The 27,479-nt window shown below is 36.3% G+C and overlaps 1 protein-coding gene across 1 annotated transcript; it reads right to left on the reverse strand.

Annotated features, from left to right (window-relative positions):
- Positions 1–3,340: 3,340 nt before the first annotated feature.
- Positions 3,341–26,148, reverse strand: MFSD14B (major facilitator superfamily domain containing 14B). The gene is made up of 11 exons (XM_026053402.1): positions 25,983–26,148; positions 22,279–22,341; positions 18,830–18,957; positions 17,863–17,977; positions 15,781–15,999; positions 14,914–15,027; positions 14,174–14,245; positions 12,330–12,442; positions 11,331–11,428; positions 9,045–9,202; positions 3,341–4,360 (listed from the first exon to the last, which is right to left on the reverse strand). The coding sequence occupies exons 1-11, from the start codon at positions 25,989–25,991 to the stop codon at positions 4,157–4,159; spliced, it is 1,293 nt and encodes a 430-aa protein (XP_025909187.1). The 5' UTR covers positions 25,992–26,148; the 3' UTR covers positions 3,341–4,156.
- Positions 26,149–27,479: the final 1,331 nt, after the last annotated feature.

A 27,479-nucleotide genomic window follows, 5' to 3' on the forward strand; every position in this document is an offset into this window, starting at 1 on the left:
AAAGGAAAAGGAAAAGGAAAAGGAAAAGGAAAAGGAAAAGGAAAAGGAAAAGGAAAAGGAAAAGGAAAAGGAAAAAAGAAAGCCTAACTCACTGGTATGAAAAAATTTCTTCCTAAGGAAAAAGGAAAAGTTACTGCTCAAGTATATTAAATCCTTAATGACTCCACTCAGATCTTTAATTAACAAGTTCAAAGGCATATAACTTACTTCAGAGGTCAAAATTTGCGTCTGCAAAGCCTTAGCAGAAGACCACAGAGTTGCATTTAAAATGCATTAAAATCACTAGTTCCATTGAATTAAAACCTCCAATGCATTTAAAATATCATCATAAACTGCACAGCCCAGCTGCACAAGTCAACAGAATTTTACTGTTATGATTATGCTACAAATTCATGTATGTAAGTGTTTCCAGTAAAAATTCAACCAATGATAACAAAATACACTTCATTAAATAATGACAGTATAAAGTAATAAGACACAAATAATAAACATAATGAAAAGATACACATCTAGAAAACACTGTTCTGGAGCCGTAAGCAATATGCAAGGATGCTTACACCTGCATATGCATTCTTTTTCTTGACAATAAACACTTCAGTCCACAAAACACTTCAATTACTAAAGAACTCGGTCATTGGAATTTTCTGTTTTTCACATGATGTTTGAGTAGCCCTCTGACAAAAGGCATCAAGTTGTCAAGAGTCACATTTGAAAACCAGACAGCAGACACCTCTATATATCATTAGAGATCTCTAACAAAGAGGACTCATCTCCTTCTAAGAGGATCGCAGCATTTTGAAGAAGATGTATACTTCTAAGCATAATTTCAGGACAAAGGGGCAGGGAGAAGAAGAGGGAGACAGTTGTCCATAAAATTGACTTATGTTTGTACAAAAATAGCAACAGAACAACAGCATCAACATGAGCAAATGCTAAACATCTACAAGTGTATAAAAATCATTAGATGTGGGAGATGTTACTTACCTTTTGTTCAGTGTAGATTGTTGCATCATGTCTAAACAGGGTCCTTCTGAGCAGATATTTACCTTCTTTCAGATTGAGCAGAGGTATCAGCAACGTTTCTTTTCAATTCCACTTCCTCAGTACAATCATATATATATATATATGATATATATATGATCTATTATCATATATATATATATACACATGCATTAAGATTCCAAAGCAGCAAGTATAGTGCACTTGAGATATAAACAACTTTTTAAAAAAGCCAAAATTCTCATTTGGATATGCAAATACAAGTTTCTATCACTTGCTCCCAATAAAACCAGCCACTTAAAAAAATGAACTGAAAAGTTATTAGGGAAAATTATTCAGCTTAGTGCATTTTCACTACCCTACTGTGCACTTCTCAGGGATTCAGCAACTGATCAAGCCTCTACTTCCAAACTAATGCAAGTCCAAGTAAGGATTTTAGTACTTTGGCTTTTAGGTTGTATATGCCATACCTACGGCACCATCAGACCAAACACAAAACAGACTAGTCACAAGGATCAGCAAGCACGACAGCAGACAGCGTATCTTAAACCCCGCCCGGTATTTGCCATTTGCACAGCATCCAAGATTGAGATAACACTTCCAGGTGTCCCTTTAAAGAACTGAGCAAAGTTACTCCTCTTCTGATGACAGCAAAGAAGACAAATACTCACTTTTTGTTTTCTTTTCCGCAACACTTAGGAAAAAAAAGTCTGCTTTCAAATACCTGTTTGGATACATGAGGTTCAAGCCTTCATCCTTACTCTTCCATTACCATCCTCATCACCAAGCCTCCCAAGACACAGTGTGTTCTATTGAGGCTATGCAAATAAGTCAATAGTTGGAAATCAAGCTTATTTTTCTTTATAATAGGCAATTTAGACCATTCTGCTTCTTTTTTTCATTCTGTATCCCAAGAATTTTTAAATCAGGTAGGATCTAAGTTTCATCACTAAAGCTTATTAGAACCTACAAGTGATGGCTTGCTGGACCACGTCAATAAGAAAGTCTATAGACATGAAATTACATGAACAAGTTTAATTTCTGTCTTTGCTAAAATACAATTCTGATAGCACCATACAAATGCTTAACCTACTTTTTTTAAAAAAAAAAGGAAAAAGGCATAGCTCAAAGTTTTCCTAGTATTCTCCAGTGTGTTATTCTAAATAGAGTCATTATGTTCCATAAACGCATTTACACAGCAGTGCAAAATCTCTGCACACTGTTTACCTCTTGGGAAAAAAAAAACAGAGTTAGTGAAGAGAAAGGGGAGTAGGAAGCAATGCGTGCAGTTTTTCAGATTTTTCATTTCCTTTCCCTTATCCCCCACTCATTTCAGGGGCAAGGCTATGGTTGTTTTCTCCAGAGGAAACTATGGAACAAGTATATTGCTCTAGAACAGTTAGAAATGTTTCTCTGGAAAAAAAGAAGAAAAAAAAATATTGTCTTAATGTACATGTAATTTACATTCCTGTAATTTACATTCCTGCATTATAATAAAACATGCTGTAAAAGACCACATTATCTGCATGATGTATCTGCATTGGCCAACCTGTTCAGATCTGTTTCACATCCACAACAGAGGTAAGAGGTATTGATGGAGTATCATTAACAGCAGTAAATCTGGCACCTGCTACTTTTAATACTGAAGTAATCTCTGATATTTCATGTCAAGTTTTAGACATTCCATGCTAAGATCATCCAAAAATCCAAAAATATAATTACAACAAAGCACATCACAACTCATTTTGGAAACTTGCAGGCATTCTACATTCACTTTTAAAACAGGATCACAACTACAGTCCAGCCTACATCAAAAAATGAGTCTGTTTTCTCTGCTGGTTCTTTTGAAGTTCTAACAAGGTAAAAGAATATTCAAATTCAAAATGAAAAGCTCACTGTCAACAGAAATAGCATCTGAAATCATTTCATATTATTATTTTTAACTCACTCCCTCCACTCTTCCCTCTTTTCTGCTCCAGTGGGCACCATGCCACCCTCATCATATAGACTTCTAAGCAAAGCACATTTGATCACACTTGATGATAGAGATGCAGAGGTAGAAAATTCAGTTACTGAAACACAGTAGGATTAAACCCCTTTTGCTCTGAAGCCAGAAGGCACAGTGAACTTTGAAGAACACACACTTAACACATGAAATCTAGGAAGCTTAAGATGCAGATTTATTATGCATTAGAAGCTTATTAACTTAAAAAACAGTGTAATACAAAAGTTTAGTTAACTCTGCTCATGTGGAACAAGTTTCAAAATATATATTTTTAAAATTTGTTCAATCAATACACAATCCTTTAAAAAAAGCTGTTTGTCTGTCAGTACCCTCATATAATTCATAAATACATGATTTACACAGCACCCCATCTGGAAAAATTAAAACTCCTTACAAATATCTACATATATTGCATTTATATAAAACATTCATAGGAGTACTTCGTTACAGTTACGTTTAATGGTCCATTTACACTTCAGCAAAATACACATAAATCTGTATTTGTTCATAAAAATGTCTCTAAAAATTAGCATATTTTAACCACTTGTAACTTCTTTAAAGCATCTTTTAGAAAGGAATTTGATATGAATATATCCATGAGACTCAGCAGGTGAGACTGATATGAAGGCTAAATGTGATTAATAACTGAATGCTGACTAGCAGTTAAGGCAGGGGTGAAAAGATTTAATGGGTAAGATTGTTTCATATGGCAGATAAAGTGATAAAATGCAATAAACTTACACACTCCTTGACGTAAACCTCTCTGGTGCCCACTGCCTTTCTTGCCTCAGAAACTGTGTTCTGTCCCAAACCTGACCATTTTGCATATGATTTTGGGAACTGAATATTCAACTTAGTTTCTATTATGTCTGCATGTTGACCTTTTCACCCAATACCAGCATGAAACATGCATTTGCAGTCACTTGCAGGCTGGAAAGTGAATCACATCTAGTTGTGACCTCCTACACGAATCAAACCCTCCTGCAGCGCAGAGTCAGCTGGAGTACAGATGTGATATTCTTGCAGTGCATCTCCTCCATGGCACATGACCACCTTCCTGTTGGAAGCCAGACACTCAGCACATCCCCACCAGCTTCCAGATCTGCAGTCTAGCACATAACTTTCTTCCAGACACTCCCCACAAGTCATTCTTCACACACTGCTGTCTTGCAGCAGAGGTTCAATGTCCTCTTCACTACCTCTCTCTAGGCTGTTGCTCAGAGTACTGCTGATGCTGTTGCTGTGCTTTCTGCCACTGCTGGCTTTACTGTGCTCAGGAATAAATAAGGCTACTAGAAAAGCCAGAAGAACAATACATGCTCCAACCAGGAAGGGTGGACCAGGAATGATTGCTCTCTGCAAGGAAACAAACACACCAAAAAGAATATATGACATTTAGGATACGGACTTCTGCATTAAGAATTACAATATCAGATAGGAGATAATGGGTGATATTTACATGGTCTACAAACAATACAGAACTCTAAACTTGCACTGCAAAAAAAAAAGAAAATGTTTTGTGCATCTACAATTCCTAAGAATTCCTCACCTGATCTACACACTGATCTAAAGCACACAAATAAGCAAAACACTATCCGTTTACAATGATTATCTCACAGATAAAACAGGCATTAACTAATACTCTTTGTAAGACTTCTTTAGGCAACAAGGCTATTAAAACAGGAAAATTCCTGTTAAGATTAATGGGATAAAGTTTTAACAAGCAGAAGTAAAAATGCTCTATAAATCTTAATTTTAATCACTTTACATTTTCACTTGCTTACATATTTTACATTCTTCAAAGTCAGGCTGGCTGGATACATTAAGGTAAAACATGACAGGCCATAATGCCTGTTTTCACAAATAAAAGTCAGTCTATCAATAAAGTAAAAAGCTGAAATTGATTCTGCAGTAATAACAAGATATTTCCTTGCTTCATCTCTTCTGGTAAGCAGAGGCCTAAATTTTCCAGCTAACAATGTCAAAATTTTAAGTTTTACACGTATTATGGAGAATTTATATTAATAATATTATATCTCCAATAGATGCTAAGCCTAGAAATACTTTAAAAATTAATAAACTTCCATGAATGAATCCCCTCATCTGTGACAAAAGAGCTGATCCATCTGATCAACTTTTGAATATGCCACTACTGCACTGAAGGGAGTCATAAGCTGCACAGAAAAGTGCTCCTAGCTCACAGCATTGCTGGATGTTTTTATTTCTTCCCAAACACAGACTGTGATTGTGCTGGTTCTATAAGGGCTACGGGTGGAAAATTCTCATCTTAAGCTACCTAGTTCTGAAAATAGATATTAAGAGGAGAATATGCTTGACTTGTTATTTATCCTGCTATAGGAATTAGATATTCAATATTCTTTAAACAGAGAAATCATAACTTTTCCTAAAACAGAAAAAAAGGCGACGTTCAGTACAATTTTAAGTCCTTTAGCTTAAGTCCTAAGTTGTCTTTAGAAATGAGTAAATGCAAGGTAAGAAAAAGATAAGCAAAAACATAAGTCTCAACCAACGAAAAAAAAAAAAAAAAGAGAAGCCAGCCTCCTACTGGCTTCATTCCTACTGGATTTTTCTCTTCATTCACTTGGCCTATTAAATTACTGAAATTTGACTTTCCTGTCAAAAAAAGCTAGAGAAGTATTGAACAGTTTTAGAATGCTGTCCATCACAGAAAAACTTTATATCTAAAAGATGTCACAACTAAAATATGACACAACATTATGAAAACTTTTATCTTTCTCTAATCAAGTTAAACTTGTCTTTCAAAATGGAACAAAGGACAGCTTTCCCACATTTGTGTGTCAAGAGTTACAGAAACATATTGGTCTTTATATTAAGAACCTAAACAATAGCTATAGAAATAACCTATGTTAATAATGAGAGACCTTTTCCTGCAGTTATAGAAACAACCTAGTATTCAGTAAAGGAAACAAATGAGGAAGATCCTTTTTTAAATTCACCTTGACACCCTGGATTAAATTGAGGTTTAGCCTAATAAATATGCAAGCTCTATTTAGTTCTTGTAGACTCTTACTCTTGACAAGAGCAGGGGTAAATCATGAGCCCAAATATCAACAAAATATATTTAACAAGGATCATCTCTACTTAGCATACATTAAAATACATTATATCATCTACTGCAGCTCCGAAAGCATTTTTTAAAATAAGGTAACCAGAATACCCAGTAGATAGACAGATATCAACTTAAGCACTGGGAGAATCAAAACAAAAAACAAGACTTGCACTGCACCTCTCATTTGCACCTGCAAATCCAAGATACTTAACATTCTTTTCAGTTGGCTTGAACACATTCATTTGCTGCACTCTCTCACTTCTACTTTCATCACCTAACTTAAAAAGATTTCTAAATTAACATGTCATTTAAAAGATGGTGTTCTTTCACACTGTTATACTACATCAAAAATAAGATCTTGTTAAAAAAAATTGTTATTTTCCCAAATGATAGTTTAACATTTTGGGTGTCGGTTTACTACAATAAGTAAAAAATGGAAATATAGCTTACGAGTACATACATAATTAACATAAGAACTGTCCCACTGAAATTAGAATATGAGGAATATAGCTCTGCCATTAATAGAGTTCTGCAAATACTTTTTTTACTGTACTGCTATAAAATGTCTACTTAAAAGTTTCCAAAAACTAAGGAAGTATGAAACTATGCTTGATTTTATACTTTCAGCATAGAAAAAAAAATCATGATTTTAAGAAAGTTCATATATTAGCTTGTACTGAAGATTTAGTCTTAAACCATAACGATATATGACCTAATTACACTTATTAGAACACTCAGTCAATGCAAACTTCCCTGGGCTACTTCAATGAGAACACATGAATTTTCTTAAAGTAATAGGAAATACTGAAAGTTTTTATAATAAATGTACAAAGGTAATAGGCCAACCTTTCCCCCCCAAGAACAACATGGGTGGATTGGTGCTTTAAAAAGCTTCAGAAGCTGAAGTTTCACTAATGGAAGCATGTCAAAACTCTTGAAAAATTTCACTGAATCACAGACTGGTTGATGTTGGAAGAGACCTCTAGAGATCATCTAGTCCAACCCCCTGCTCCAGCAGGGACACCCAGAGCACGGGGCACAGGGCGGCATCCAGGCAGGTTGGGAAGATCTCCAAAGAAGGAGACTCCACAACCTCCCTGGGCAGCCTGTTCTCCTGCTTTGTCACCCTCTCAGTGAAGAAGTTCCTCCTCACAGGGAGATGGAACTTTGTGTGTTTCAATTTATATCCATTTCCCCTTGTCCTGTCACTGGCCACCAATGAGAAGAGCATGGCCCCTTCCTCCCTACATTCCCCCTTCAGGTATTTATAAATACTTATCAGATTCCCTCTCAACCTTCTCTTCTCCAGGCTAAACAGGCGCAGCTCATTTAGTCTTTTCTCATTTTCCTCTTTTCCTCATACAAGAGATGCTCCAGTACCAATTTGAATTAGGTAAGTGATATTTTTCAATTTGATTTCAATTTTGATAGTTTCTTTCCTACGCAATATTAAAATAGATAGAAATCTTTGCCCCCTTATAAAAGTTCTGTTTTGATTGAGCAAACTAAAGAATTCTTCACCATGCATTAAAAAAAAAGCAACATATTCAAGCTCCAAGCCCTGGTTAAACCTGGAAAGACACACGGATTAAGGCATAGACAATAAATGATCACAGGCACAGTTAAAGCTTCAATCTGTTACTAATAAGTAGTAGTAATTTTTATTTCCTCTTTACTGATAAACTGAATGAGAGGCAAAGAGATCTCAGAAGATGCCAGTTATCTGTAAAAGCAATTAACTTGTAGCCAAGGAGCTCAAGGAGAACACACTAAAAAGACAAAAGGTCCACCTGATACCAGATTCAGTAATTACGATTTTGATGGCAAAAGGAAACTTTAACCATGAGTCAGCAGTGTGCCCTCGTGGCCAAGAAGGCCAATGGGATCCTGGCCTGCATCAGGAGGATGTTGCCAGCAGGTGGAGGGAGGTGATTCTGCCCCTCTGCTCAGCTCTGGTGAGGCCGCACCTGGAGTACTGTGTGCAGTTCTGGGCTCCCCAGTATAGGAGGGACGTGGAGCTTCTGGAGAGGGTCCAGAGAAGGGCAACCAGGATGATTAAGGGAATGGAACATCTCTCGTACAAGGAGAGGCTGAGTGAGCTGGGCCTGTTTTCTCTGAAGAAGAGAAGGCTCAGAGGGGATCTGATTAATGTGTATAAGTTTAGGAAGGGAGAATGCAGGGAGGAAGGGGACAGGCTGTTTTCACTGGTGGCCAGTGATAGGACGAGAGGTAATGGCCACAAGCTGAAACACAGGAAGCTCCGTCTCCAGGTGAGGAGGAACTTCTTTCCTGTGAGGGTGACAGAGCAGTGGAACAGGCTGCCCAGGGAGGTTGTGGAGTCTCCTACTCTGGAGGTCTTCAAAACCCACCTGGATGCCACCCTGTGCCACATGCTCTAGGTGTGCCTGCTTGAGCAGGAAGGTTGGACTAGATGATCTCTAGAGGTCCCTTCCAACCCTTAATATTCTGTGATTCTGTGATTCTGTGATTCTGTGAAAGAACAAGCTGACGAAGCGGAATGAGTTTCCTCATTCCATGTGGAATTAGTAAGACTATTGAAACAAATTTCACAAACAAAGTATAAAAATGACTATAGTTTGGTCATATAGAAAACTATGAAATATGAAGTTCAGAAAAAAAAATGCTACAATTTACAAACAATTACCTTCTATTTGCCAAATATTCATATTTTGCTGTGATTCAAATTACAGCTGTGTTTTGAGTATGGTTACAACAAAAGGAAAAGTTGTTGTAATAGTTGAAGCCAAAATTGCTACTTTAAGCCAACACAATCAAACTTTAATTAAGAGTTAATTCTATATTTCAAAAAAAAAAAGTTATTTGGGACTAAATAGTTCAGGAATTAAAATCAAGACTTTAATCAATGAAAAATAATGATTTTTACCATAAAGATTTCTCCAATACGAACTTCACATATTTTATACATACCTCATCACTGGGATCTTGCATTGTTTTTCTTTCAGCATTCTGATCAGGTGGCAATTCATTGAGCTCAACATGAAAGAGAAAGAAAATAAAGCCATACAACGCTGGTCCCAGGCCATTGCACAGACCTCTTATTCCGGTTATTATTCCTTGCACAACTCCTGAGAAGCAAAAGCAAGAAGTTGTTTTTTTAGTATTATTATTAATCAAGAACATTAACAGTCCAATTTTTTTCTAATTAAATGTTTCAAAATATCATATACTATAATATTTCTTATGCACTACAATTTTTAAAAATACTTTGGAGACAACTTTGCTGGATTAAAATACTCCTCTGCATGATCACAATTCTGTCACTATACTACCATGCAGCCTACTCTCAGTTACTTGAGTTCTGAAACTTTGCAATTAAATCAGAGATTAAGAACTGCAGACATGGAGAAGTCTAATCTTCTGAGCAAATCCCCTGAGCAAGTTTGCAGATGACACCAAGCTGGGTGGAGTGGCCGACACTCCGGAGGGCTGTGCTGCCATCCAGAGGGACCTGGACAGGCTGGAGAGCTGGGCAGAGAGGAACCTCCTGAGGTTCAATAAGGACAAGTGTCGGGTCCTGCACCTGGGGAGGAATAACCCCAGGCATCAGGACAGATTAGGGGTCGACCTGCTGGAAAGCAGCTCCACGGAGAGGGACCTGGGAGTCCTGGTTGACACTAAGTTAACCATGAGTGAGCAGTGTGCCCTCGTGGCCAAGAAGGCCAATGGGATCCTGGCCTGCATCAGGAGGAGTGTTGCCAACAGGTGGAGGGAGGTGATTCTGCCCCTCTACTCAGCTCTGGTGAGGCCGCACCTGGAGTACTGTGTGCAGTTCTGGGCTCCCCAGTATAGGAGGGACGTGGAGCTTCTGGAGAGGGTCCAGAGAAGGGCAAGATGATTAAGGGAATGGAACGTCTCTCGTATGAAGAGAGGCTGAGTGAGCTGGGCCTGTTTTCTTTGGAGAAGAGAAGGCTCAGAGGGGATATGATTAATATGTATAAGTTCAGGAAGGGAGAATGCAGGGAGGAAGGAGACAAGCTGTTTTCACTGGTGGCCAGCGATAGGACGAGGGGTAATGGCCACAAGCTGAAGCATAAGAAGTTCCGTCTCCAGGTGAGGAGGAACTTCTTTCCTGTTAGGGTGACAGAGCAGTGGAACAGGCTGCCCAGGGAGGTTGTGGCGTCTCCTACTCTGGAGGTCTTCAAAACCCGCCTGGATGCCACCCTGTGCCACATGCTCTAGGTGTGCCTGCTTGAGCAGGAAGGTTGGACTAGATGATCTCTAGAGGTCCCTTCCAACCTTAAATATTCTGTGATTCTGTGATTCTGTAATCTTCTCCCTAACAATTCTTCCACTCTCACCATATGACTAAAATGAACAAGGCAGAGGTTAAATAGGGCACTTCCTCATTTTATTTTCACCTAAGATTAGATATATGATGTATAAAACAAAGTTACCGGCAAATATGTCTGAACTATGAATTGGCCTCCCTTCTCTAGTCTAAACCAAGGTTTATCAAAGTATCTGACAATATTTTGGGGGTGGGAGAGCAGTAAGTTCATGATGCTGGTTTAGCTCCTGTTTCAGATTAAAATATTAAGTAAGTTTGATTAAGCAAAGTTCAGCAGTTCTATTTTTGATTAGAGCCCATTATGATGGCAACTAACAATTTGATGATCTTAGACTAAGATGCTACAGAACATTATTTTGATATTAGTTGTCGAAGTAGTCCCTTCCTTCTTTTGACAGTATCTTACAAGAAAGATGGAAAATTTTCTTTTGGAATGTTTGTCAGTTTTTTTCCAGCTTATAAGCTTATAGGTTGACCTATAAACTTAAAACTCTGCCTACCACTAGGTGGCAAAACTTCACTCTAGAAACTATTGTATACCTAATCTATAAAGAATAGTCTTTTTTGGTGAAAACAGAAAGATTAATGACTTCTGTAAACTTGCTCTTTAATTAAATTATTTATTTCATGACATGAGTTGACGATTGGTCTTTTAGATTGAAGCCAGAAGGTTTCCACATTTCCTTGTAACTTTCATAATCAGTACTTTTAGAGGAAGTAAGAGGATAATTGACTGTTCTAGTAGCATCTATACATTTTGCAGAAATCTGACATCAAATCTGAACTTTTCTTTTGCATATATATTAGTAGACATTCACAGCTGGTACCACAGAAAGTCCTTACTCAGCCTAATCATCCTGGAAAGCTTGCTTTGCTGCTCAAACACAAGTTCATTTAATACTTACCTTGTTGATCTGACTCTGCATTTCGTGAAACCAGGGCACTGATTGCTGGGAAGGTAATGCTTGACATAGCAGCTACAGCTCCTGCTGCCCACATCATCCTGTGTAAATATACAATTTCGGTTAGAAAACAATGCCAATAATTCCTTCATTCTCCTTCCTATATGTTAAAAAAAGCTACAAGGCCACCCTCATTTAGGGCTTAATCTTCAAAAGTACTGTTAATAAAAATAACTGAAGAGTGGCAATTACCTAGTGAGGGCCTTCTTCCACCTCCTTTTCTCCAACATTCTCACATGAAAAAGTTTGCTGAAACAAAAACTTTTGATTCTATGCTAGCTATGAAAATAGGGTAAAAGGTACCAATACAACAGCAAGAGCATGCTGTACTGGCTTGCCCTCTACAAAAACCATACCAGAGAATGTTTTAGGTCTCTTGATGAAGCAGTTCTGAACTTGTAGAACTGCATGAGGAAACACTCCAATGATTAACACATCACTGAGTTGTATCTGTTTTTTTTTAACAGGAAAAGCTGTTGCAGCTTCCTGTTTTAGTTCACTATGCTTCCAGTAAAAGTCGCTTGTATAGTTCTAAGAACAAAAGTACCAACAGTAAGAGGAATGACATCGTGGAAACAAAAATGAAGGTCTGTTAGGATGAACCTAACAGAAATACCGGAGAGAACATACTGCTTCCAAGCTTGTGATTTTTAAAAGTTTAAAAATGCTTTTCTATTGAAGACAAAAAATATCATTGTACTAAAATGGTGCATAAATTTCTTTTTCAAAAGAAATGCTAATCTACAACTTACACTATAAATCCAGAAGTTCCCATCATTCTTAAGTTTGTGAAATCCACAGCAAACTTCTGCAGTGTCATATGGATCAGAATGTTTTATGCACAGAAGACAAATATTTATGACAACAAAAATAAAATGGTAGAGTTCCTTCAGAAAAAAAAAGTTCCATAATAGGTATGTATATGTGAAAATGCACACTTACCAAGATTGAGATCCAAAACCATACCAAGCCAACTGAAGGATCTGAAAGCCAAGGCCAAGAAGAACTGTGTTTTTGTTCCCTATTGACCTCATCAAGATACTGAGAAACACAGTCTGCAAGAGAAATTGATCCAGAAGTTAAATACATATTTATATATAGTTGATACAATTTGTACTTCTAAGCAAAATAATTCAGAAAACCTTCCTTCTGCTGAGAAACTCACACTATTCGTGTTATTCATTTTCCCGTAATAAAATCAAAATGCAAGCCATGATACTAGCATCTGATGTACAGATACTATTAGGTACTACAGAATTTCTGCTTAAGCACTCTAGACTGTATGTATTGCATTCTCTGTATACATTACAGTAGAAACAGATGCAGAGATATAGATAGGATACTACTTCCATGCCTACCATTTATTTTCTCAAGAAGCAGAAAGCTACACAATAAAAACTGGTCTTAACAGAGTAAATATTTCAATTAAGAAGTATCTATGAATGGAAAATGGAAGGGGGAAAAAAAAGTTACCTTAGAATTTTTTAACTGGGGGAGAGGGAAGTGTGAATTACTATGCATGTTTACAATTGAAATCAATGACCAAACCCTGCTGCTTCCATTACTTCATAACTTGTACCAAAGTTTGGTCAAGTTCCTTTCCTTTACAATTTTTATTATATATTCTACTTATTTTCACATCAGTCTTTTGACCTTTCTGCTTGCACATGGAAACAAATCATAAAGCTTTTCATCTGACATTACTACTGAAGGGGAAGAAAGCCTCAATTCAGGTACCAGAGTAATAGCCCCATGGCAACGGGCAGATTGTTCCCAGTAAGACAAAAGTCCAAACAGACAGCCTCAGGGAGTTAAGAGCACACATATTTTTCTTTCACATTAAGGTCCCCATGAAAAGCCTGGGAAAAGGAACAAAAATGATTGCAGAGCAAATAATATTCCCTCTCTCCTGGTCTGTTTTACTGATCTCAGTTTTCTTGTGCCCCCATGCTTAGTTTTAGTCCTGGTTAATTTGAAAGCCAAATACCCCAAATAATTCTAATCTACATGTTAAACAATCCTTTCTAGGTAGTATATCCAAAATGCCAACTTGCAAATCAGTATTTATGCTGTAAGATTTACTTCATTAATTTCTGCTCTTCCGAATTCAAAAAAGAGGCAAGTTTCTGCACTTTGATAGTTAAAAAAAAGTCACAAACCAGAGTGTTAACCACTGTACAGATGTTTTATAAAAATATTAAGATTCTTTTGAGTAAATTACAACTGGAACTTTAAGATAGCATAAGAGCATCAAAAGAAACAAAGCAAGGGTCAAAAGAATAGCTTGTATTGATCAGGGACACAACTGATACCAATATAACTCGTATCAGCAACACCGAGGAACATGTTTGTATCAGACTTCCATTCTGCTTACACAGGGATAGCAAGAAGAAAACAAGGAAACGGGCACAGTGCGTGGCAAGATTTACGAGGCTCAACAGAAAAGAGATCACAACATAACGATTGCCTGACTCCTAAAAGATCTGTCTCAGCTCACTGTTTCCAACTAAGAGGAATGAAAATTATACACCAACACCTCAGAAGTCCCTCAATCTCCAAGCTGAGCTTAAGTAGCCTTGGCCAGACCACCTAGACACAGGCATCTTGTTTATATAAAAAATGGATACCATAAGCCAGTGAAATCCATAAGCACTGGTGCTCATACTCGTATGTATGAATATAGTCTTTACATCCTTTCAAGAACGTAAAAAGTTTACAGGCAAGTATAATATTCAGAAGTGCTTCAGCAGCCAGTTTTGTGCTGTTTAGTAAAAAATAAAGCTTACCTGAGCTATTATAGACAGGATTCCTACTACAGCTATAAATGCTGCAATGCTAACAGATCCAAACCCTATAATCTGAAAGGAAACAGGAGATGATTAAAACAAAGCTAAATAGTGCTAAACAGTCTAGGAAAAGTACTAGCAAAAATATTTTTCCTTTTAAAGAAAATATTCATCCCTCCTTGTAATTCTCAAAAATAGGAATACTTCTATTAACTTTATTGCTTGCTGAGAAAATCCACAGAAGGAAAACAAAAAGGTTTTTGTTCCCACCCCTTCCTGATGCTCCTCTCCTCCTCTTCCCTCTCACCCCCCACCAAAAATAAATAAATAAATAAAAGTGAGATGCCCAAGATTATTCATTTGGAAATTAAAGTTCCCTAACCTTCCCACAGACACAGCAGTACTTCTTCAGCAGGCAAAATTCCAACTTGAGACAAGATCCCAACATGACATACAAACTACTGCACTGAGTGGCACCAAGGTCTGTTTAACTCCTGAACATACTCCAGCTATGTCAGGCTTTATGAAGTACCTTGACTAGCTATGATTAGGTTTCCCTAGTCGAGTTTCCAGCTTCATTCAGTCCTTTACTCACTGAAGCACCTTGCCTTTATTAATGTATACACTACATAAAATTGCATTTTGCCTGAATGCAATTTTCTAAGAGTCTTAAATAAGAAACAGGTCTCAAGGAACCTCTGTTTAAACAGCATTATCTGGATAAGAATTACGACACTAACCTGTCTCAAATACAGAAAAAAGCTAGAATACTGGCCAGCCTCTGGCAGATAGGAGAGAAACACTGTAATACAGATTGGGAGAACTGTAGTATCCTTTCTGACCTTCTTCAGGGACTAAAAGACAAAAGAAGTAAAACAAGTATTAAAACACAAAGTCTAATGAAAGATACAAACATAAACACAAAGTCTAAGAAATCTGATGTTGGATTCAATTTCATTTCTTTTTTCCACTTTTACCCCATACATACTAATCAAATCCTAAGCAAAGAAAATTCTACAAGGAAATAGATAAACTAAACATTTAGTTAAAACAGCTATTTGTTGCAGGCAATTTTAACTTCTCTAATTTATTCCCCTATAATCTGTTCTGAATGATGCTAGCAAACTATAACCTCATTGTTACTCTTTATGTTTCCATTGCAAATTACAAAATTATTTTTCCAGTCTGAAAAGAAAATAAACTATGGAAAACAAACTTAACTGCAGTCTTTCAAGCATGTCACTCATCTCTCAACATTCACAAAAATCCCTTATAGCGTAATCCAAGAACAAGTCATTAATTTCTTCAGATACTAGTGTATAACACACACACAAATAAACCTCTCTATGAAAGCAGATAGCATAAAAATCATAGAACATCTTGTAGTGTCAGTTGTTGGGGCTGCAATAGCTTAGGAATTCAGCATTTCTCTTATTGTAAAACAGATGAAAGCAGATTAGAATAGTTAACCATTTCCTTTGGATTTCAAAACAAAGTTCTTTATTATTATTTACCCAGCCTTTTAGTACAACAATAGAGATTATGGTGTACTGTACAAATCTTTACAAAGAATAATTATTTAAATATTTTATGGAAGTGCATCTTACTGCAAAAGGGTCTGCTTGTTCCCATGATATAGAAGCTCCCCATGAAGCAGGCCTCATTTTTTCAGGTAGAGATTCTGGTACAGCTAGCAGGATGAAACAAATGTCCACAACAGCCACCATGGTGGCCACCAGCACAACAAGATTATCCCCATAGCTGGCAGACAGGTATGCACCAATGGCAGGACTAGTAACCAAACTTGCAGCAAAGGTGGCCGATACCTATGAAGAAGAATAGTTCACAAAGTTGTCAAATTGGTTACTCTGTCAGTGTCTGTTAGTGAAGAACTAACTCTCTAATGAAAACATGAGAGTCTTTCATTTGACTGCAAACTCATTTCACTGAAAAGTCATATATGGCTGGAAATACGAGCTCAAATAAGAAGTTTCTGCACCCTCCTGTATAGATGAAAGACATATTTTACATTCAAAGACTGAAAACTGAATTTGGCTGAATCAAAGGAAAATAGCTCTCACAAAAAAAATGTTTAGTCCAACGAAAGTTTTCCTATTGAGAATATGACAAGATTTAATTGAATATTGAATATTTGATTGTCAGCATATTTAAATGTTTGCCTAAATGAACTTAAGTCTCAGAACTCTGATGAATAAAGTAATAGACCCTGCCTTTGTCAGCATTCTGAATTATAAATATGTATAGTTAAAACTCACTGTGCAGCAGTAAAATAAGAGATCAGCTATAACAAGAAGTTCACAAACAATTGTACTCCTTATTAGATTGTCAGAGCACAGGGTTGGCAAATCACTTTTATTCATATACAGAGGAACATGCTGGATAGTCTGAGGTGCTGTAAAATTTCACTACAGAAATTCATCAGAAAGGGTTAAAAAAAGTTGGAGTTTTTTTTAAAACATTTACCACTTTTTCCCCCACACCAAAATATGCAATTCTTGCATGACTATTGTGTAGAATAAGTGATGAATTGAGCTAGAAGCTTAGTTTTAAACCTACTAGAAGAATCCTAAGAAAAAGCAGGCATAACAGATCAATCTACTAGAAAAAGACACAGATCTCACTGGAACATCTTCACGTTAGCATCTATTGTTTTATAGATTTTTAAGGGGAAAAATGGGGGGAGGGATAGAAAAAGCTGCATTGTTTCACAACTTAAATGGAGGTGAATGGATGTTCCAACTACACGCATGACCCTTTAAGGGCAAGAGAAACAAAACAGAAGTTTCAGAACTTGTAATATTATTTCATACAATGCTACAATACCTTACATAAATTTGATGCGAAAGAATTAAAGTCTTTCATTTTCTTAACTGTTAAATCAACATTTGAGAACCATTAATTCCTAAGGTTTTATATTATTTTTAATTATCTTTTATAAGATCAAAGGACAACTGAATTCAGTACTGTCATTCAAGAAGCAATTCCATGAAAAATTGTATAATGAAAACAAATGCACAGAGGATGAAAGGATAAACCAAGTTGAAAGTGGGCCTCTGGTTGCACAAAACTTAAGCCCCTATAAATACTTGCAAAAGTAAGAAAGGTAGAATTATTATTTTTGGAAAACCTGGTTGTGCAAACTAAACTATTTTTCTTTCCACCTGTAAAGTAAGAAGCCTCATGAAGAGTATAAAAAATGGTTGCATTATGTGTTTCCTTCTGTCTCCCTATTTATGGCTGTAGAAAAGCCATTCTATATAGTTCTATAACAATAATCAATCATACAAAGGCAAACACACAAATCATAGTTGGATAGAGAAGTGCCCAAAGCAGCAGCAAATAACTTGTACTGCTGTCAAAACCACTGCTTCTTCTTACTGCAAAGTCTAAAACAACATGGCTTGCTAAATATGTCTCATTTGCAGGCATAGTTGTCAAGTGTTGATCTACTTTGCTAAGAGGACAAAGCAATCTATGCAGCAACGGAAAACCGGAATTAGACCTTTCAAATTTTAACACAATGCCTTGATCCATGATTCATTCCTTTATTTACCTTGTTACATGTATCAGGAAACATTCTTTGTGTTAAAACACAAGCTCAATACAAAGGCCAAATTTGACCTTTTTTTTTTTTTTTTTTTTCCAAACTAAAGTTTAGTATATCTTACCAGTCCATAGGCTGTAATTCTTTCATGTTCTTGTGTTACATCAGCTACATAGGCAAAAATTACAGAAAAGGTAACAGAAAAGATTCCAGATACTGAAATCATAGCGAAGTACCACCTAATGATTTAAAAGCAACAATTAGAAAATTTAAGCTGAAGACGACCTCTAGTTCTCCTACTATCCAAGCTAGCTTTTATCTAGCCTATGAAAATAGTTTATCTGGAACTACTTAGGGCTCTATAGGAGATGAATTATAGTAGTCCAGTATAGTGCAGCTTAGCTACAATACTGGAAATTATTGCTTTAATTTTTGATACTGTATTCACTATGCATACAACGAGAAATGACCTCTTAAGAAGGAGATAACTATGTTTTCACACACTTTTCACACTGAAGCAAGCTGCAATTGAGAGGAATCATTTCACAACGCGGTTCAGAAGTTACTCTAGTGTCATTTATCATCTAGTTAAAAAAGTAAACTATCATATATTACTGCTTCAGAAGCTTAACTGCAAATGTACTATGTACACAAATCTCTTCTGTTATCAAGTTTCACAACTAAGGTAATGAAACTGAAACAAAGACAATTTCAGGTCAGTTAAGATTTCAAAATTTCATGACTGAAGAATTAAATGTGGTCAAATAAATACTAAGATTTGTTCTCCTTTTAAGAATACGCTACTTACAGTGTCTTATGAGGCCTCAAAGAAAAAGTCACAGTTAAGCTTATAGCTACAAACTAGACATTGCTATTAAACCATTTCAAAATTTCAAATAGTTTTTCCTTAAAAAGAAATGAAACCAGTACTTTTAACAGCTTTTGAACAGCTTTTGAAAGCTTCAGAATGTAACTACATCTTAAAAATAAAGCTGTCTTATTGTGTCTCTCCCACTTACCCAAGCTACTACACCTGTAATTGATTTTCCTGCTACACCATTAAGTTCCCTCCTGAAGTCTGTACCACTTACCATGGACTTATTCTCATTAAAGGAATTGGGACACAAGTGAAGAAAACTGTGAGAAGGAGAAAAGATTTTCTTCCACATGCATCTGATAGAGCACCTATTAGCGGAGCACTGAGAAAGGACAAAAAACCCTGTGAGAGAAGAAAATAAAATTAATATCTTCATTTATATTTCCAAGTTTCATTTTTATAGCAGCCTAAAGAAAGCGAATCACAGAATCTTAAAGGTTGGAAGGGACCTCTAGAGATCATCTAGTCCAACCTTCCTGCTCAAGCACGCACACCTAGAGCATGTGGCACAGGGTGGCATCCAGGCGGGTTTTGAAGACCTCCAGAGAAGGAGACTCCACAACCCGCCTGGGCAGCCTGTTCCACTGCTCTGTCACCCCAGCAGTAAAGATGTTGCTCCTCACCTGGAGACGGAACTTCTTGTGTTTCAGCTTGTGGCCATTACCCCTCGTCCTATCGCTGGCCACCAGTGAAAACAGCTTGTCCCCTTCCTCCCTGCATTCTCCCTTCCTGAACTTATACACATTAATCAGATCCCCTCTGAGCCTTCTCTTCTTCAGAGAAAACAGGCCCAGCTCACTCAGTCTCTCCTCATACGAGAGATGTTCCATTCCCTTAATCATCCTGGTTGCTCTTCTCTGGACCCTCTTGAGAAGCTCCACATCCCTCCTATACTGGGGAGCCCAGAACTGCACACAGTACTCCAGGTGCGGCCTCCCCAGAGCTGAGCAGAGGGGCAGGATCCCCTCCCTCCACCTGCTGGCAACATCCTCCTCATGCAGCCAGGATCCTATTGGCCTTCTTGGCCACGAGGGCACTGCTCACTCATGGGTAACTTGGTGTCCACCAGGACTCCCAGGTCCCTCTCCGTGGAGCTGCTCTCCAGCAGGTCAACCCCTAATCTGTACTGATGCCTGGGGTTATTCCTCCCCACGTGCAGGACCCTGCACTTGTCTTTGTTGGGCCAAATGAGGCCCAACTCTCTGCCCAACTCTCCAGCCTGTCCAGGTCCCTCTGGATGGCAGCACAGCCCTCCGGAGTGTCGGCCACTCCACCCAGCTTGGGATCGTCCACAAACTTGCTCAGGGTGCACTCCGTGCCCTCTGTGTCCAGGTCATTGATAAACAAGTTGAACAGCACTGGGCCCAGTACTGACCCCTGGGGGACACCACTGGCCACAGGCCTCCAACTGGACTCGGCCCCATTTATCACCACCCTCTGAGCTCTGCCATCCAGCCAGCCCTCGATCCACCGCATTGAATTTGATCGATCCACCACCGAATTTGAAAAAAAAAACTTACAAAACTAAACCACACATTTTCTCCAACAGTCTACTTTTTGTGATTTATACTTTTTTTGTTTGTTTTAAAATTATTAATCCTGATAGCATTTTAAAAGGCAGGTCAGAGACAAACTTTTTAACCTCAATTTGATTCAGTACAAAAGTATCACACAAAGCAAAGGCTTCCTCAACATATCCAAAGTTGCACAGAGGCCAATTTCGTAGCCCTATTTTAAAAATGACTTCTCAATGTGGGGTCCCAGACCAAACTCCCCTCTAACTTACATAGGACAGTACTAAGATGGACTTAATAGCTTAACCATTCTCTGGAATAGTAAAGCAGAAGAACCATGAAAACAGAATAAGGTCTACTGTACTGTACTTCTAGCTTAGACTGTACTTTTATCACATAAAGAACTTTTGTACATTACAACAATTACTAAGACTACTTGAGCTCAGAATTTAAAGCAGTAATTTTGAAAGCAGTAAAGCAGTCATATTACTGACTGTTCTAGTGGCGATATACAAAGCTACAGTAGATTGTCCACGGATAGTGTTTGACAACCAATGATTAGATTTTACAAGCTGTGAAATATTATCTAAGTATCTGTAACTAGATCGAGATTAAACAGTAAATCCAAGAAAATATTCATAAAGGCCTAGAATCCTAGAATCCAGGACTAATTTCTGTTCTGTAGTAGAATGAAGAATTAAAAGAAGGCTTTTCATAGATGTGAGCTCTTGTAAAAGCTCCAGAATATACATACCTACTTCTTAATTAGTACAGTGTTCTCAAAACAACCCAGATCTGCCATAAATCTAAACATCAGTAAAACAGTAAAAACATTGTTCTGCAAGTACCTAAGGTACATTGAAGTCTAACTTTAGCTAACTTTAACTAACCTCTGGTGTTTAAACATAACCAGCTTCCAGTCTAACATGACCATACAATCTACTGTATTAAAGCAATATTATGCCAAATCCTAACAGCTAAGATTCCAGTGATTTCAGTAAATTGAGAGCAAAACCCGTAAAGTCAGACTAGATTGTAACAAAGGTAAATGCCTTAAACAGTTTTAATTAATATTTCTGCTGCTTCTAGCCAGAATCACCTAGACTAGACTAACATTCTTTGCTATTTGGTACCCAAAATAGTCTTAATGTTTCATTGACAGCATTTTGAACCCTCCAATCACTGATTTTAGATATTACTCACAATAGTTACACTGCATTGTGAATGAACAATGAACTGAGTTGAGAAAGAAAGCAACAGGAGAAACATAAGCTTAGCTTTGTCAAGAGAAGAACACAAATGTAACTGTATCTTCTGGTCTGAGACATCCCTAAATACTTTCTGAGTGGGGTTTCTGAAACATTGTCAATCAATACAAAAGATACCAATCTAGGGATTCCTTGTAAAAAAATGTCATCTTTAAAAGCTGTTAGAACTGTTAAAACTGTTGCTAAAACTGTTGCAACTGAATAGAGCTGAATAACTTCTTGTCTGTTGTAAATAATAGGTGATAGTTTGCACTAAGTATTTTGAAGACTTTCTGTAAGTTGATTAGCAGGGATGACATTTCAAAAGTTTTATCAGAGAAAAATTTTAGGCATTTTTTTTTCCTGTCAACAATACAGCATGTCCTAAACACCAGTGTATCATAAGTAAGTTCCTATAAGAACTTTGATCACCTCTTAATGTTCAAAATGATCACTAAAGATCAGGAAAAAAAATGCTGAAAAAATCAATATCTTTTATGCTATATATTGGGAAAAAAATCATGTTTAAGTGCTTCGTTTCTTATCTCAAAGGCATCGACATGGTTGTACTAATCTGCTTTTGAAGTGCAGATGATGATCTGACATCAAAACACAGACATTACTGCCACTCTTGGAAGGATCCATACCAACATTACAGTAATCAACTGCAACCTATTCAAACCAGAGCTATTTTATCTTCTAAAAAATATTTCAGTTGTTTTACAATGCTATTTAACTGTAAGTCTTAAATCAAGTCCAAGAACATGCAATCAGGACAAGACCTAAGACTTTTACTACCAGAATATTTTTATACATAAGAATACTACCAGATATTTTTATACATAACTGAAAGAATGACTACATTACAGGAACAATTACAAAGAATATCTAAGCAATTTTACCTTAACACCTTGAATAAGACCATTCATTAAAAACGTATGATGAGAAAATGTTTCATGTAAGACCTGAAGAAAAAATAAATACATATTAGAGTCTGAAGAGACAGATGAAAAATCAAGGGAAGGTTTGCATTTGATTTGTGAAATATGACACCTCAACTGCAACTTGTTAAAAAGATATCTTTCCCCATTATTATATTATTTTTATATTTTTGGTATACTTTTATCCGTGAAATATTGACAAACTTTACTATCAATTTACTAATAAAAATGTTTATGTAGGCACAGGGTATTAATATTTTTATTTAGGACAGTTTGATCAAAAGGATTAGAATAACGAAAAAGTGCCCATGTCATACAAATCACACATCTTTTACAATGGATAATTCCTTCATGTGATTGATTTGATCACTGTTACTACTACACAGGAGTGAAAATAAGTCTCAAATAACTGTTAGTCTGTCAAATAAAGTCAAAAGCAGAAAGTTCCCACACATACCTAGCAAGAAAAACATGCTATATTTACAACGGCCTAAGAAGGTACCGTACAAACTGTTTCTTATCTGCAAGCACTCGAGCTCTCCCCCTTTTCCTCTCCCCCTCCACATTACAGATTAATCTCCATCTAAGAGAATTATTACACTCTAAAAATTAGACTTAGGGATTAGGAAGAGAAGGAAAGTACAACAGCCAATTTACTGTTACGAACACAAAATTTTCAATGATCACACAGCTAGAAACAGTTTTAATCAGCAATTAAACACTTACGAATACTAGCAACAGTTCCCAATTCAACCGTTCCATGAACTCAATAAGGGACTTTAATCAAGGGCAAGCTTGTTCCTGTTAAGGCCAATCTACTGTTAAGGCCAAGCAATTTTTTAATGAAGAGATATTGACATAATCAAAGTGTGTATAAACACACTTTTCAGACATCAGTCCTAGGTAACTAACATCCACAGACTAGTATCTATCCAAGCAATTAAAGGATAATTTCAAATTGGCTTGCTACTGTTACCTCTGAATAGAAGTGCCAACATCTGCAAAAATTATGTATGTGTGTATTGAGAAATTTTCTAGCTCAAAGAAAACACTTCAATGTCACTGAAAGACACAAGCATTGCTTTTTTTTCAGGAATGGGCAAAATTCTCAAACCACAGATTTAAAAAATATACCATTCAGATAATTCTGCTTCTATACCCCTGTTCCTGCCAATATCTCCAACTGCTTAGGAATTTATAACAATTCTGCATCTGTTCATCTATAGCTCTTCTGATGGGAGTGGAAGAAGAGTTAAAAAAAAAAAAAGTCAAGTAAAAAATCAACATAGGCACTCTGAAAGCAGATGTCTTGCAAGTCTTAACAAAAGCACAAAGCTCAAGGTAATCTCTCTGTACAGCATTTTTCCAGTATTTTTGTTGGAAGCAATCAGCACATAGAATACAAGTTCTAGCTTGGATCTATAAGGCAAAAGAAAACTATTTTCAAAGTAAAATATATATATATAGAGAGAGAGAGAGAATTTCCTTTGAATAAAGCATTTGATATTAGATATTTACAAAAATATATGATATTAAAGACATGAAATGATCAATACTATTTACAGTAATTCACTAATATTTTCATATTTATAAATAAGAAGCCCATAAATAAGAGTAATGAGTATGAACTTTGGGCATTCTGTATGTCCTTTGTATACAACCAAGTGCTTATATAAGTATTTTATAAACATTTTATATTTCTCTTAACCAAGTATAGCACAATATACAGGATGCCTAAAGAAGCTGAAAGAAAACTAAAAAGCTCACTTAAAATAATCTCTGCTATAGTGAACTGCATGCAATTTATTTGGGTAATAGACAACAAAATATTTTAATGTTAAAATGTTTAATGTTAAAATTAATATTTTAATTAATATTTTAATTAATATTATTATTAAATTGATAAATTGCATTAGTTAGTTAATTAATTATTTTTTATTAAATTAATATTTTATCCAAGTGTTAAAATTAATATTTTAATCCAAGTTTTGAGCAGAACCTGGAGCACAATCACCAAAACTTGAGTAAGAATTGTTTTGACGAGTACATTTCTGTCCTTTTCACAGTACTAAACAAAACTGAACAAAACATGAGCAGCTGGCAGCTCAAAGTCTGGAGCTGGTTCACAGGAAGGCTCTCCATGATCTCTAATGCTACAGCTTGATGAGCACACCCAAATTAACATGAGCATGCAGTGAATGAGAAAGATGCAAATAGCTAACCAGCTCTGAAATAGTTTAAAGCAGGCACCACATATTCTGAAGAGCTGATTAAAAATAATGACAAGCTATATTCATCTACACTTATTTTAGCTTTCATCATCGTATTTAAGTTAGTGCTTAACACTAGCATTTGAACCAAACGCAAGAGTCTTGTAAGTATTCAAGTTTGTAGAAGAAACACAACATGCAAAATAGAGGATGATATTCACAACCTCCACTTTCGTTTCTGCATGTACAAAATCCAAATACTTAGATCCAGGTAATAATTTTAAGTTAGAAGCACTCCATAACATTCATACTGAATACAGTACACTGAAAAATATTAAATCCAAGAATTGCAATTTGAGCTGCATGTGATCAATGGTGTGAATTTATATGAAACTTTTTAAATTGTGTACAACACTAAAGAAGACTCCCATCTAATAAAAAATATAGTTTTACTACAGAAATTTTGATGACTAAGAACGAACTACTGTCCAATTAACACCTCTCTAAACTGCAGGTGCCAAGCTAGCACAACTTGAAGGTGAGTGCTTTGCTTTAAAAAAAAATGAAAATCCAACACACTTCCTCATACTTTCACTCTGACAAGTCAGGACAGGACAGCAATCCTCTGAGACGTCTGCGTTATAGAAATCTGTTAAAAATTTATACACTGTTATTAGTAGGCTATGTTAAGAAATGTTAAGAAACATCACCAGATATCTTTAGAAGGTTTCACAGACACATTTTTAAGGGCAATGAAGTCAATCTTGCTTGGAGACTGAGAAAGAAAAATGTGAAACACCAAGGTCTGGTATCCCAAAACCCATGCCAGTCACATGTTCAAAATATTCTTGGGTATAAACTGTGGGAAAAACCAACCTAACAGATTTTTGTACTTCAGGCACATCTAATTTTAACAAATTAGAACATGTGTTCAGAAGAAAAGTTTCATATCCTTTTATCAAATGCTCCAATTATCTATCCGTTTGGAACATACCTGTAACATAACACATTGAATACTTGTAAAAGCAATTTCTTAGATGAAAACCTTTCCATTCCACTTCAAGTTGTATGCTGACAAAACAACAAGCCCATACTGAATTACATACATAATCATTAAATAATCTATATTTTCCATAATTAAAACAGGCAGATAGGCTGGACTATGATGTCTCAAAAAAAAAAAACTAGCGATCCTAACATACATTCAACTATTCTAAAAGGTGATTAAAATGACTTAAAAATGTATTAATGGATTCCAAAATACCTTTTAGCCTTCCAGTAGTCCAGCTTTCAGCCTCAGAAGGATACTAGGATACTACTATACAGTGATGAATATTAAAAGATGCCACCCCTGAATTTAAGAATTTGGCAGAAATTTTAAACCAAAAAGCATTATTTCTAGCAAGTAAAAAATTAACTTTTGCCATTACTTTAAGACAAGCCAGCAATACTTACCGTTAACATTGGAGTTGTCAACAGACCCCAGGCAAAGAATTCTAGAAATATGACCACCACCGCATGGTATACACTTGCCCGTCCACAACCTTGTTGCTAAAAAAGAAAAATATTTGCAGTGGCTGTACACATCCAGTGTGTATGAGTAAATATATCTTAAAGATATTTTGAGAACAATCAGCTTTTAAGATGGCCTACTGTTATGCCCTTGGGAACACTAATAAGCCAAATAAGGGTGCAGAAGAACTATTACAAAATGACTAGCTATCTCCAAAGAAATTTGAAAGACTGTTCCCTCAGTCTCTTGCTGACTGAAGAAGACTGTTTTTTTTGATTCCTGACACTGCCCTGTACTAACCTCCCCTTCAGGCTATATTTAGGCTCCCTTCTCCTTGAGCAATTCACAGCCTTCTGTAATAGGACTTAAAATTTGGTAAATCTCCCTGCTACCACCATAAGTTTCAGAAGAAACAGATGAGTTCATAGCGACAAAGTCTTAATTACAACAAAACTAATACAACACGCAGAAAAAGAAGAGAATTTTGTGTTTGAAAAATAAGAGCGAACTGACAGCTTATACACCCTGTAAAGCTCTCTGTTGACCAATTATTTCCATACTTCAGGCTGTAAGACTGCAGTCCCAAGAGCTACACTGATGCTTAATACATAGGTCCCACAAGGAATTAGCACAGAAATACTTACACTATTGTGAACACACAGACATCCCATTCCACTCCTGAGAGTTCAGCAATTCTTAGAAAGGAATAGTGGAGTGCTCTCGTCTACTACTCCCATAAAAATCTCAAGTTTACCCAACAGACAAAAGGATGTTTCTCCTGCAAATTGCACAATCTAACAATGCTGGATGAAGTTCAAGAAACATCATCTAGTGGCACATATCAGCCAGATTATCTCATTTGGACAGCTGCAGAACAACGAAAACTTGAACCTCAGGAACTCCCAATAAACCTGAAAAAGTCAGAGAGCCTATTACAAAGGTAGCATGCAATTACACCCTTACATTTTTCCTATTACCCTTCATCTCAATTAATAAGCATGACAAGATTAGAAAGCACTTTTAAACAATATTAATTTAAATCTGCTGCCCATATTAAAGACTAAAAAAAAAACCCTACTGTAAATTCAACATAATTGCCTATTTCTCTTATAATTTTCAGAACAGATTTCAAGTTTGTATTGGCAAACTAAAGCCAGAAATGCTTAGTTTGCTAGTAGATTAGTTTAGATGCTTTTTAGATAATACAATTTCAACTAATAAGAGTTTATATTGTAGCTTCATTAAAAATTACAGTTTTAAAGAAAATAATTCTCTCTCCAGGAAAATAATATAATACCTTAGACTATTACATTATCATATCAGAGAGACATTTATAACTTTCAAGAACTATTAATACTTTCTGCATTTACCATGCAGTTTTTAATTTTAAAATAGCCAAGTATCCAAAGATTACAGCTAATATTCTATTCATATAAGGA

The sequence above is a fragment of the Nothoprocta perdicaria genome, unplaced genomic scaffold (genome assembly GCF_003342845.1).
Source record: "Nothoprocta perdicaria isolate Ctin4 unplaced genomic scaffold, notPer1 scaffold_114, whole genome shotgun sequence".
Lineage (NCBI taxonomy): Eukaryota > Metazoa > Chordata > Aves > Tinamiformes > Tinamidae > Nothoprocta > Nothoprocta perdicaria.